Source organism: Penicillium macrosclerotiorum (genome assembly GCF_028827735.1).
Source record: "Penicillium macrosclerotiorum strain IBT 26536 chromosome Unknown utg000010l_segment0_segment0, whole genome shotgun sequence".
NCBI lineage: Eukaryota > Fungi > Ascomycota > Eurotiomycetes > Eurotiales > Aspergillaceae > Penicillium > Penicillium macrosclerotiorum.
The window spans coordinates 2815760-2829767 of record NW_026643089.1 but is presented as its reverse complement, the minus strand read 5'-3'; the positions used below and the strand labels follow the sequence as shown (position 1 = coordinate 2829767).

General features: G+C 51.3%; 3 protein-coding genes across 3 annotated transcripts; all 3 read left to right on the top strand.

Moving 5' to 3' along the window:
- Positions 1–961: 961 nt before the first annotated feature.
- On the top strand, positions 962–3703 carry pakA (mitogen-activated protein kinase kinase kinase kinase STE20; the record flags this gene model as incomplete). Its single annotated transcript, XM_057082329.1, has 4 exons — positions 962–2944; positions 3027–3126; positions 3195–3529; positions 3599–3703. 4 exons carry the CDS (start codon positions 962–964, stop codon positions 3701–3703), a joined length of 2523 nt encoding a protein of 840 aa, XP_056929369.1.
- Positions 3704–5129: 1426 nt separating this feature from the next.
- On the top strand, positions 5130–7717 carry N7462_010614 (ESCRT-0 subunit protein HSE1; the record flags this gene model as incomplete). Its single annotated transcript, XM_057082328.1, has 9 exons — positions 5130–5169; positions 5311–5360; positions 5452–5486; positions 5578–5653; positions 5726–5824; positions 5889–6009; positions 6076–6705; positions 6763–6966; positions 7017–7717. 9 exons carry the CDS (start codon positions 5130–5132, stop codon positions 7715–7717), a joined length of 1956 nt encoding a protein of 651 aa, XP_056929368.1.
- A 979-nt stretch (positions 7718–8696) lies between these two features.
- Positions 8697–12363, top strand: pan2n2 (poly(A)-specific ribonuclease; the record flags this gene model as incomplete). Its single annotated transcript, XM_057082327.1, has 3 exons — positions 8697–8825; positions 8893–10190; positions 10257–12363. 3 exons carry the CDS (start codon positions 8697–8699, stop codon positions 12361–12363), a joined length of 3534 nt encoding a protein of 1177 aa, XP_056929367.1.
- Between the last annotated feature and the right edge of the window lie 1645 nt (positions 12364–14008).

Below are 14008 nucleotides of genomic sequence, written 5' to 3'. Positions count from 1 at the left end.
TAGTATCATGCGACAGGGTGCTCAAGTACGGAGAACGAGAATTGGGTACATCAGAGCCTCTTCGGGGATGGACTCGTTTCTATGCCTCGAGATATCATGTTATGGCTCTCTCCATCGTGAGGAGGTCCTGATGATCCCCTGTGTTGGCGGATAGACGTGATGTTGTAGGGGAATGATCGCGAGGCAATTTCAAAGCATCTCTTTCTCTCTCGTGACCGCGATCGGAATTCACGAGGGATTGATTGAATCCTCGGTTGTGTCCAGCAGCCTGACAGGTCATCGACCTATACAGAGTCGTCGCCTGTTGATGGCGATTCCCTACGAGGGTGATGTAGCATCCTGGGTCCGAGGGAACGGACGGGCGTGGGTTTATAAGACCTGGCGAGGGAGAATATTCTCCGAGGGGCGTCCTCTCGTCATCTCGTCATCTCCACCGGTCCAAGCCCGTTCGTGCCGTCTCTCGTGTCCTCTAGTGCGCGAGCCCCCTAGTCAACGGGCTCGTCCACCTCCTGCTGCACTGTCGGGTCCCCGCGTCATCGCCCCCGTCCAAACCCGTCCAAACCCTCCCAAACCCGCCAAACCGCCCAAACCGCCCAAACCTCCCCAGCCACCAAAACTCCTTTTTCGCTCCGCTCTCCACGTGCTAATTGGACGCCAGGTTTTTGCTTCCCCTTCTCCCTCCTAATTATATCCCCCCCCCCCCCCATCCCACCTCCCTCGACACTTCCTCCCATCACCATCATCAACCACCACCACCTTATCCGTCATCATCCTTTCGACCAGGATTTGGCTTTTGCCACCCCTGCCATCTCCGACCGCCCGAGACGGTTTCTCTCCCTCAATCTCCTCCCGCCTCTGGTCGACGCAGCCCGCATCCCGAATCGGCCTTGGAAAATTCTCCTGACCCCTCTCCTCGGCCCAATTCCAATCTTGTCTCGTGTAGAGACAGGGTCTGCCCGCCATGAGTCAAGACAATTTCTCGTTGAAATTCCGCCGTCCATCCAGCAAACTTCACAAGGACCCCCCTAGCTTCGGATCGCGCATTCTTCGGAGCCATCAAAGCACCACTTCATTGAAACGCCATCCCTCCGCCCCCGTTTACCCACGCTCTTCCCCCAGCGGCAGTCGCGAGCACGTTCGCTCGCGATCTAACGCAGCCTTCGGTTCCTCCTCCTCCTCCTCACTGGACCAGACCAGCGGCGGTCCGTCGCCTGCAAACGAAGAACGCTCCTCGTACTTTCCCAGTTTCGGCCGTTCCCGCACTCGCAGTTCCAATCGCTTCTCCTATGACCACAGCTCGGATGAATTAGCGACCTCTTCCTTTGAGACCCGGGGCATGCTCGGGGCCTTGGATGAGAACAGCGCGGAAACGGAACCGTTCCCTTTACATCAGCCGCAGCCGCAGCCGTCGGAGTTGCGATCGCACCAGAGCAGTCCCGATTCACGCGGGCGGCAACCTCTTCGACAATCAGCCAGCTTCACCACCCTCCCGAACCGCATGGATCCCTTTGCCCATCGCGAGACCGAACGGCCTCCTCAATCGAAGCGTTACTCCGACGAGGGCAACAGCACGCCGCCCGCCCGGACCGGGAGAAGCAAGAAGGCCAGCTTCTCGAGTTTTGTCAATAGCATGCTGGGCTCCCCACGCAGCAACATCAAGATCTCCGCCCCCGAAAACCCGGTGCATGTCACCCATGTTGGATACGACAATCAGACTGGACAATTCACGGGTCTCCCAAAGGAGTGGCAGCGCTTACTACAGGAAAATGGAATCTCCAAGAAGGAACAGGAGGAACACCCGCAGACCATGATGGATATCATGCGATTCTATGAAAAGAACACCCGCGGAGATGACGATGAAGTATGGCACAAGTTCGATAATGCCCACAGCATGACCACGAGTACGATGAACAAGAATACAACCAGCACCTCGCCGCCGTCGCCGCCCGGAAGCCCACGTTTCCCACAGAATCATGAAAGCAGCTTTGAAAATCCCCGGTCGCCGCCGCCAATTCCTCGCGGCCCTCCAGCTACCCTACCGCCGGCTGCTGCGACCGCGTCTATGTCTCCCCCGCTGGGTGGCCTGGTCCCGCATCGTGCCCCTCCCAAGCCGCCGACAGGCATGATACCAGCTCGGCCTCCTCCACAACCTCCCGTATCACAATCATACACTGGCGGTGCTGTGCAGCGCCCTCAGGACCCGTACAGCTCTCCCTTCTCCACCCCACCTATCCCCGAGGCCGCTCCTCTAGCAGCGTCCCCCAAGCCAAGCCGCTCGAACTCCCGGAATGGAGTGCCAGCGCACAAGACTCCCAACGTAATCGCCTCTCCGACCCAATATCAACAGCACCAGGAGCAAGTGATGGCCGCTGCCCAGCAAGCCATTGCATCGAAACAGCTGGATCGGAGTACCAGCCAACGCCAGCAAGCAAAGCAGCCGCAACAACAACAACCTCTCACCTTGGCCACCAATACCGGTCCTTCCCCCGCGGATTCTTCGCCTGTTTCGCCACCACCCCAGGGCAGCCGCGCGCCCCCTGCTGCTCGGCCTCGCCAGCGTCAGCGTCAGAGCAATGCGATGGACGTTCGACAGCGCCTGCTGGCAATCTGTCGCCCAGGCGACCCTACTCAAATATATTACAACCTCAACAAGATTGGACAAGGTGCTTCTGGTGGTGTCTTCACCGCCTATGAGACTGGCACCAACAACTGTGTGGCCATCAAGCAGATGAACCTTGACCTTCAGCCGAAGAAAGATTTAATTATCAATGAGATCCTGGTGATGAAGGATAGCAAGCACAGGAATATTGTCAACTTCCTCGATAGTTATCTCCACGGTTTGGATCTGTGGGTTGTGATGGAGTATATGGAAGGTGGCAGCCTTACGGATGTCGTTACCTTCAACATCATGAGCGAAGGGCAAATCGCCGCCGTTTGCCGAGAGGTACGTTCTCAATTTTCTCAACTTCTCCAAATTCTCTTGGTGGGACCCCTTTTCTGACATCTCCTTCTTTCGCTTCTTCTAGACTCTGGGTGGTCTTCAACACCTTCACTCGAAGGGTGTTATTCATCGTGATATCAAATCTGATAACATCCTTCTGTCATTGGAAGGCAACATCAAGCTAAGTAAGCATTTCTCGATTCCATTCTTTCATCCCGTGCAAGCGCAATTGGCAAGTCTGACCATTCTTCAGCCGATTTTGGTTTCTGTGCTCAAATCAATGACTCGCATAACAAGCGTAATACGATGGTCGGTACTCCATACTGGATGGCTCCCGAGGTGGTCACTCGTAAGGAGTATGGCCGCAAGGTCGATATCTGGAGTCTGGGAATCATGGCAATTGAGATGATCGAGGGCGAGCCACCATATTTGACAGAATCCCCGCTCCGCGCTCTTTATCTGATCGCCACCAACGGTACTCCCACTATCAAGGATGAGCATCAATTGTCGCACATCTTCCGTGATTTCCTCCACTTGGCACTCAGGGTCGATCCGGAGAAGCGAGCGTCCGCTCATGACTTGTTAAAGGTTAGTTCCGCTCCAAGTTCTCCTTCCCAATGTATTCCTGGATTTGAGTGCTAATTCGCTCTTTTATAGCATCCTTTTATGGGCCTTTGCTCTCCACTCACACACCTTGCCCCTCTGGTCAAGGCTGCTCGGCAGAGCCGAGCCCAGGAGAAGGCACAGAAAGGTGGTGCTTAGATGACCCGATTCCCCTTTGTTCAATGATCTGTTTCGGTTTTTCTCTCGTCTCTTGTTTTATCACTCTTCCCGTCTCGTTCAGATACCCCATCACTCCCGATATTTCTTCTAGATCCTCGGCATGCCATTATTTCGCATCTCCATGCCGTGGGAGTCCCATCTTGTATTGATTATTTTATTCCTGTTTATCCTCCTATTTTCCTGATGAACACCTCACATTTTATTTTCGTGATGAAAAATGATCTGATCCCATACGCCTGTGTTTGGGGGCCTGGGCCTGTCTGTTTACCTACTGCACCGGCCTCTTTTCTTCTCTTTCTTTTTCTATCCCCTTGCCGGTCCCGGAGCAATGGGATCACCTGTGTAGCATCCATGTAGTCCTATCCCCCCCCCCCCCCCTCTCCCTTCCCTCAGCATCTTCTCTGCGTGATTTGAAAGTGGTCTCAAGTGGTGTTTGGGGTGGATGGTCGTCTCGCCGCCCTTGTGCGTTATATTACTTGACCGACCTCGCTTCGGGGATTTAGAGTGCGCTGTTCGTCGCATTCGGCGTTTGGGATCGCAAGAGGTCCTTTCTGACCAGGTCTTCTTATTTCGTGTGATAGTACATTTATTTCATTTTGATTACATTATATCAAATACATTTTACATTGGATGGCCTTTTGGATTGTTCATTCTGTCTATAGCTCCACGTGCCCAAAGAGATTCATGATGTTGGCAGGATCAATACATATATATTGCGGTGCGGAGGAGTAAAATGTCGAGAAGAGTTAATGGAGCCAGCGAAAGTAACTGACGATTGGGTAAAATGGCAAATATAGAAGCCTAAACACGGGCAGAGGAAATGTGCACTTCCTCACACGTAATCCCCCCGAAGGGATTTCAATCCTCAAGGCAGCCAGATAATCATGGGGCGAGCTAAGAATATCGGAGCTTGTCGCAAGCTCTTCTTCACCCACCGTCGTCATTGCCCCTGCTGACTCAGGCGTCCGCCCGACACTTCAAGAACACCAGCAGTCCTGCTTCCCAGGTCATCGCCAACACTCCTCCTATTCAACAACAAGAGCAACGAGAGCTCCAGACACTCACTTCTGCCCTCGTTCATATACCGCATTTCATCGCCATAAACTTATTTCAGCGGTCTGCCGACAACCCCAAACATCGCCCGCATCCTGGTCTCCCAACCTGCTCCCCGCATTTGGTGCTGAACTACGACCGCCGACCAGCGACGCAGCTCTGGGACCTTGGATTGGAGGATTCGGCTTGAGTCGACTGAACACATCGTACATATCCATTCAGTGGACGTTGGCTACGGGAAAAGTGACCGATCCACAGTGTCAGGCCGACGAACGGTGCCTGATTCCCCCGACGACCTACTCTCCCGGTCAACCCGTGACTGCTCGGTCTTCCGCTGGAAATTACCGTGGCAATGTTTCGCGCGCAACAGAACGCATTCGACGATGCCGTCGGTGAGTAATATTGGACTATCGTTGTCCTTGGGCTTGCTCTTCCAGCTGTTCGCAACTCCGCTTGTGGGCTGGGGTTGAATCATGGCGCAGGAGATCCTGAAAGTCGAAAGCGTTTGCTAATATAGACAACCATCTACACAGCCAAGGCAACGGACGAGAACCTGACCTCCGAAAATTGGGAGTATATCCTGGTGCGCTTCCCCCATGCCGCGATCCACTTGTGCTGGGCCGAAGAGGCTCCGGGGGCCTTAAGAACTGATTTGATTTGTTTTTATCCTGCAGGATGTCTGTGACAAAGTTGGCGCGGAAGAATCTGGGTACGTGGATCCTATTTCTCCTTGTTTGAGAAAGGAAAATGGATGATTAGATACCTGGGTGAATCGGTCGCTGATTATGTTTGTTCTATAGCGCGAAGGAAGCAGTCGCGGCCATGATCAAGCGGTTGGCTCATCGAAACGCCAACGTGCAGCTTTATACTCTGGAGGTTCGCAACTTACTCCTAGCTTACTCGAAGCGCCTCAAATAGCTGATTAAGGTCTTTAACCTGGATCTTTAGCTTGGAAACTCTCTGGCGCAGAACTGTGGACCGAAAATTCATCGCGAGTTAGCTTCAAGGAGCTTTACTGATGCACTGCTGCGTCTGGCAGCCGACCGTGTGAGCATGCCTGATTTAAATATCGAAGGGGCAGAGTCCTTCTAACATCTTCCGGGTTGACTAGAATACGCATCAACAAGTGAAATCGAAGATCCTTGAGCGGATGGAGGAATGGACAGAGATGTTCTCCTCCAACCCGGATTTTGGTATCATGGAACAAGCGTATATGAAACTTAAAACTCAAAGTAATGACTATTTGAATCACTGTGATAGGGCTCATTGGCAGTGACTAATTGCTTCTTGCGTTTTAGATCCGAACCTGCAGCCGCCATCGAAGCCTGTCAAAAGTGCGATCACAGCTGTCGACCGCCAGAAGGAGGAGGAAGAATTACAGATGGCACTTGCACTTTCCATCAAGGACAAAAGCTCCACCGGGCCTACCTCTCAAGGCGAATCTTCCGCGGCCGCGGCAGCGACTGCATCTACTCCGATTGCGGCTCCTCAAGGAGAGCTTGGTGCTTCTCAACCTGTTCCATCAGGCACATCGGCAGTCACAGTGTCTCGAGTTCGAGCCTTATTTGACTTTCAGCCTTCCGAGCCCGGAGAGCTTCTGTTTCGTAAAGGAGATACTATTGCTGTCTTGGAGTCGGTCTACAAAGATTGGTGGAAAGGTTCTCTCCGTGGCCAGACAGGCATTTTCCCGCTCAACTATGTGGAAAAGCTCCCTGACCCAACTGTGGAAGAGCTACAGCGCGAGCTGCAGATGGAGGGAGAAGTGTTTGGCCAGATTAAAAATGTTGAGAAGCTTCTGACACTTCTCAGCACTCGAAGCTCGGATCTCAATGTCCAAGAGAACGAGGAGATCACCACCCTCTACCACTCTACGCTTGCCATCCGACCGAAGCTGATTGAACTCATTGGCAAGTATTCACAGAAGAAGGGTAAGATTCCATTATTTTGCCACTTGGAGTGCTGGATGAAGGTTGACTTTCCTATAGATGAGTTCACTCAACTGAATGAGAAGTTTATCAAGGCACGTCGGGATTATGAGTCGTTGCTAGAGGCTTCGATGGCACATCCGACACAACCTCAGTATGGTCGGCCTGGACAACCTCAATACGGTTATCCTGGTGCTGCTCCTGTTGGATACCCTCAAGCCCCTCCCCAGCCAGACCAGCGATATTTCAGCCCGCAACCTCAAGGTTTGTACAACATTTATTCCTGGCAAGCAAATCACTAACCGGACTGTTAGAAACACAACTCCCGCAGTCACAACCCAACGCATACTATGGTGCGGAACAAAAGATGCCATATCGTCCTGCATCCCATTCGCCTGATCCTCGTTCCCAGTTTGCTGCTGGAGTGCAGCCTATTGCACAGCAGCCGACTCCGCAGCAAACCCCTGCGTCCGATCCGTATGCCTCTGTGCACCACCGTCCCCAATCTACCTACGACCATCCGCAAGAACTGGGAACGTCCATTTATGATTCACCGGTAGAGCACCCTGCGCCCGCTATGCATTCTTCCTACGCTCCCACTGGTCAAGTACCGCCAACCGCGCACCAGCAATTCCAGCAGCAGCAGCAGCAGCAATCGGCACAAGATGACTACTCGCCCTCAGTCTATTCGACCGACAATCCACCTCAATTGCCGCCTGCTTCTGGAATGCACCAACAATCCCCCCATCAATATCCTCCCCAGCAGCCACCTCAGCAACCCCAGCAGCCTCAGCAATCGCCACAGCAACTCCCATACCCTCAATCTCCCCCTGCTCCCCAACAAGCCCCTCCATCACACCAGCCACCCCCAATTCCTGGCACTGCCCCAGCTCCCCAGCAATACACTGCGTTCAATCCAGCTCCATCAGCACCTCCTGTTGCCGGGGAATACCAAGCCTACCAACCACCTCAGGGTGGTGTTGCTGCATCGAACCCAGCTTCGTTCTACAGATAGGATGAAAATCATGAAAAGGCCGTCCCTGGCAGCCGCTGGTAATAGATATCGAATCCTGCCATGTGGCGCTTAATCTCCCGGCTGGATATTGGATTGTTCTTTCTATTCACCTTCGCCGCTAAGTTGCTGAGCCTTGTTGTTGTCTGCCGTGTATTTAGCTGATTTCTGACAGCCGGTTTAAGTTGTATGCCAGTACATATGCTCTTTTATACCTCGGGGTTTCTCATTAGCAATATGATTGCTCCTGCTTCTTGCAGTTATCTCTATACCAGTACATGACCATTGTAATTATTTCCATCTAGTCTCACCGTTTTATCTCCTGCTCCTCCTATCCCAAAACTGGGATACTCAACGCCGAGTCTCCTGAAGGCAATAGAAAGGGAGCGTTCTCGAGTCAGCATCTACAGCGAACCCTAATCACCTTGATTATCCTGCAATTTTCACAGATTCTCAGATGCTAGTTGTAAGCAAGTTGGTAATGGGTAATACGCCTCATACAATAGATGTTCAAAGGGTGACTAGTAGCCTCTTGATTAAATGATTCCCAAGACTGAATTCTTGAAGAATCTCGCTACTACAAAGTCTTTAGATTCATCTTATTACCCTCAAGGCGTTATCGGACAATATCACGTGATCATAGGCACCTCAGTCCCGTGGCAGTTCCAAGTTCACGAACAACAAGCAACTTCCGATCGACTCGGACATCTCCATAGGTCTTGTTTGGGGACGACCAGGGAGTGTGTTATTACGATAAACCCTAACCTGGATTACTGACTATACGCGCTGCACACCGCCTGGATTCGATTCAACCTCGTCTGGATAGCTTCCCCGCAATCGCGTCTCCCCTCGCAGACGATGCTTGGCCTCGGTGTTTTTCCATCAGGGTGAAGTTTGCACTCCTTAAAAAGCATTCAGACCTTTATCTAGGTGCACAGGCCAGTATATCTCCGGTCTTAACCCGGATCAGGCTGCCACCGCCATGGAGGCCGACTGGGATGAGCTGGCACGCATTCCAATGCCGCCGCCGAGTCCGCATGGACTTCCTACAGTTGCGACGGCGGTGGCATTTGATGATGTGATGGAACTTTTGTGGACGGGAAACGAATATGTAAGTGTGGCTTGGAACGCTAGGCGCTGAAAGAAAGGGCTAATGTGGCATGGTTTTGTTTCTTCAGGGCAGAATATCGTCTTTCTGCGGACCCGATTTGCAACGGTATACCTCTGTACGAGCACACCCAGTCTCGGAGGGTATGGTGCGGCAGATTCTTTTCCATGAACGTGGTGTAATCTCGCTGTCCTCAAAGAGTGTGCATATGATCACGCGCCGTGGCCTGACGCAATGGCATCTCGCGCACGAGGAGATGGTTGATCTTCGTTGCATGAGCTTTACGGCGCAGACGAATCGGATTCTTGTGGCAGGCTGCCAGCGTGTGATGTTCACGGTTGATATTGATAAAGGCACAATCGTGGAGAAATTGGATACCGATCATAATTATACCCTCATGAAGAAGAGCCGTTATCTGTGCGCGGCTACGGATACCGGATCGGTGAACGCGCTCAGCCTAACGGACTTCAAGGTCGTCAAGTCATGGAAGGCCCATGGGACTGCTGTGAATGACATGGATGCGCGCAATGACTTGCTGGTCACCTGTGGCTTTTCTGTCCGCCATCTCGGCTCCCCCATCGTCGATCCCCTGGCCAATGTGTATGACTTGAAGACATTATCGCCATTACCCCCGATACCATTCCACGCAGGCGCAGCATATGTCCGCATGCACCCTAAACTCCATACGACCAGTTTTGTCGCTTCACAGACTGGCCAACTTCAGGTGGTGGATCTTATGAATCCGAATGCGATCAATCTTCGACAAGCCAATGTATCCCTGATGCTAGGGCTTGATCTTTCCCCATCGGGGGAAGCGCTGGCCATTAATGATGCTGAATGTTCCATTCATCTCTGGGGATCCCCGGCTAAGATCCACTTCAATGAGATGAGCAAAGAGACCGAGTTCGCAGATGTACCGACACGGCCACCACCAATTGACTGGTCTCCTGAAACGCCACTCAATATGGTCGGACTTCCATACTATCACGACCGTCTCTATTCTGCATGGCCGAGTCATCTTGTGTTCGAGGTCGGCAGCCCACCACCTCAATTAGATCAGTCGCTGCTTCCGTATCTACGCCAGGCAGAGGTCGGCCATCACGCACCAAACCCTAGAAAGTCTCGCCGTTATCAACTTGAAAATACACGTGCTTTGGCGACAGCCGAGCCGTCCCTTATTGCTCCAAAGTTCCTGAGCGAGAAAGCTCGGGATCAGAGCAAGTCGGATTCCAAAGGCTCCGTTAGTGACGCAGCCGAGGCATTGGCTGGCGCGAAGATCAACGGTGAGAGTGATGATGACCCATTGCTCAAGTACAGTAACGTGGAGATCAAGTATAGCCGATTCGGTGTCGATGATTTTGATTTTCGGTACGTCTATCCCATCTCAGATTGTAAGGAATCTTTTGGTTCCCAGTTGAGCTGACACTACTTCAGATTTTATAACAAGACCACATTTTCCGGCCTCGAAACCCACATTGCCAACTCGTTTACAAATTCTCTTCTTCAGCTCTTCAAGTTTGTTCCTCTATTTCGAAATCTTGCTTTGACTCATGCCGCTGGATCTTGTATTTTCGAACACTGTCTTCTGTGCGAATTAGGCTACCTGTTCGACATGCTAGAGAAAGCCAATGGCCAGAACTGCCAAGCTACCAATTTGTTAAAGACATTTAGCAGTTTCCGAGAAGCGTCTAACCTGGGTCTTTTGGAAGAGAACCTGACCAACAAATCCCTCTCGACGGCCATTCAGGCTGTAAATCGCTTCTTCTTAACGCAGATCGCACACGACTTTCGCATGATTCAACCTAGTTCCGAAGAACTAGACCAACGTCTTGCCACTATCGCCTCTGAGTCTATTCGGTGTATGTTCTGCCAGAATGAGACCGTGCGACCGGGCAACTCCCTCGCCAACGAACTTTTGTATCCCAATTTGGATATGAAGCATGCGCGACGCAACCCGGCCTTCCGATTCTCAAGCATCTTACGTGCGAGCATTGAGCGTGAGACACAGAACCGAGGATGGTGCAATTATTGTCGCCGATACCAGCAAGTGATGATACGGAAAACTGTCCATCGTATGCCCCTTGTTCTCGTGCTTAATGCGGCGTTGACAAATCCTATCTGCCGCCGATTGTGGGCAATTCCTGGATGGCTACCCGAAGCGGTTGGCGTGGTCATCGACAACGGGCAGGTCCTGTGTTTTGAAGGCGAGGATCTCAAGTTACACGAACAGAATAATACCCCTGGCCTTGTAGTGTATGATCTAGTCGGCCTGGTATCGGAAATTGATATTCCCGAGCACCAGAAGCCGCATTTGGTCTCTTTTATCAATGTCTCTATTTCTGAGAAAGAGAAGCAGGGACTAAACAATAGGTGGCATCTGTTCAACGACTTTCTAGTGACAGAGGTGGATCAAGATGAAGCTCTGCGGTTTACACAGCCTTGGAAGCAGCCTTGTGTCTTGGCTTTTCAAGTTAGGGATGCTCGCCACTCGGTCGACGATTCATGGAAGAATTCTCTCGATACGACACTACTGTTCCGCGAGTGGTCTCTGAATGGCGGCCATCAAGTGGAATCATGCCGCACCCTCACCGAAGAAGAGAAGCCGCAACCTGGAACACCTCTGGCGCTCGACACCGAATTCGTCGACCTCGAAAAGGCCGAGATTGACGTTAAAGCAGACGGATCGCAGGAGATCGTGCGGCCCAATAAGAGCGGTCTTGCGCGAGTTTCCGTTTTGCGAGGCTCAGGGGTTCACGAGGGCGTTCCGTTCATCGACGACTATATTACCATTCGAGAGCCGATCGTTGACTATGTCACCCAATACTCCGGCATCAAACCTGGAGATCTGGACCCTCGCACCAGCGATCATAACCTGGTTCCCCTCAAGGCCGCCTACAAAAAGCTCTGGCTCCTTCTGAACCTCGGCTGCGTATTCGTGGGGCATGGTCTGGCCTCTGATTTCCGCAAAATCAACATCCAAGTCCCGAAGTCTCAGACTGTGGATACCCAATACCTTTTCTTTCACCCTGGTAAGAACCGCCGTCTTAGCTTGCGTTATCTTGCTTGGGCCGTTTTCAAGGAGTTCATCCAGGAAGAGCCCACTACGGAAATTGTCCATGGCCACGATTCCATTGAAGATGCCCGAATGGCGCTGCGTCTCTGGAAAAAATTCCAAGAATACGAAGATGCAGGCATTGTTGCTCAAATTCTAGAAGAAATCTTCCGTGAAGGCTCGAAGCTAGGCTTCCGACCTCCTCCCAAGAACGGAGGAACTGCTGCCGTGCTCTCCCGCCCCGGCACTGCAGTCACGATGCAGAACAACAGCGGCCGAAATACTCCTAGTACTCCTAATGCGAGTGGAGACGCTGCTGCTGCCGTATCGACCGTTTCAACTAGTGCGGCTGTGACAACGCCTGGACCTACAAGCGCCCCTACAACTCCCCGCCAGGCTTTCCGGCGATCAATCGCCTTGACACCGAGCAATGGTACTTTCTCTGGCCCCGGCGCGGGAGACTTTTTTGGAGGCAGCCCATTGCGATAGAAGTGCTGGACTCTCTGTTTCGCTTTTACGTTGGATTTAGGACAAGCCTGTATACCTCCTCTTCTAGTGCTAGCCCTGCACCTAGTCAAGATCCCGTGAAGAAGCACGCTGGTGCTCGCCCAACTCCTCTTGCTGCTCTAAGCATACAGCCATTTGACAGACCTAGCAACGGGTATATCTGGTACGCATAAGGGAGTCAGGGCGGTTGACGGTTAACAATCATTGGTCCATCACGTCTTGACTGGTAGAGGATAGAATTATGCAAGTTTCCATGTAACCTGACCTTCAGTTACCTCTCAGAAAATATAGGATTAGGCAGGATTTGGTATTTATTGGTATAGCAATCCGCCTATCACATTGACGGTGTTTTTAAAATTAATCTCTCGATGCCAATCTCTCGCTAGGGCTGGTTGAACAATACCCTGCTTCTTCCATTACTGCATTACGGCACTAGCAATCCGGGGCTACCCTGCTTTTCATATACAACGCGGTAGAAACTTGGGTATTCCTGTATGTCGCCGACGCCTATGTATGCATGTGGAGAATTCCCGGTATTGAGATCTACCTCGCTTCCGACAGAAAACAAAAGCAGTGGATAGTTGTAGAGACAAGGTCCATGGATGTTCAATAGATAATAACATTACGTACATCGGTTTTTCAGTAGAGTCGTCCCCTTGTTTATCAAGGTCAGATCTCTCCCAACCTCGCCAAATACCATCATTTTCAATAAAGATTGGAAATAAATGCGATGTGAATGATTCTGAGATACGTTCTATATAGTCCAAATGGAAGTTACTTTATGCCCCAACCGAACAGAAAACATTAGCTAAACCCGCTACTGAGACTATCTACTAGGATGAAGCAGTAATCGGTTCTATATGCAAGACCGCTTGATATAGACCTTTCAAGCTAAATAGGAAAATTTGCTACGGCGGCTGCTTATTGTCGATTCATACCAGATATCTCAATAATCGAAGTACGCAAGTAATAAGAGCAGCTTCGCTGTGTGCGGATCCCGATTTTGGATCTCATGATATTCAATCATCCATGTTTATAGCGTGTTCCCTTGTGCTAGCGTTCAGGAATTGACTACATCTGTAACTCGGACCAAGACTCTTGGTAATACTGCCAAGGGCTTAGGTTTGTAGTTTAAGAAACACCCTGATCGTGTTCTTCAGTTTACTGGCCCTGTCAGCTATAGCTTCAACTTACCTGGCGTTTTTTAGGCGTCCTTTTGTTGTTGGCGAACGTCTTAAATTGGTACTACCTCACATAGGTTCCTTATTGGCGTCTAGCACCATAAAGCAATGATGTTCATTGATGTTCCTGCGATGACTGGATAACAATGCCTATTGGCAAGCTTCGTAGCCAGGTCAGAATCCATTTCAGAAAGTCAATTTTAGATATCCTGGAACGGGGTCTCGGCCAAGTTCATGCTTCACAGGCAAATGAAACAACAGAGAAATTCCAACTCAACCTCTGATTTCAGTAATAATAATAGTAGCATGTCTACCACCGCTGCCACCGAGGCCAAAGAGACGTGGCACTTCTAGGTAATCCGCCAACTGCATGAGAGGTAGTCTTTGGAATTTCCACCACTGAGCAACTATAAATCGATGCCCGTGCTGAGCAGGAATCAAAAAGA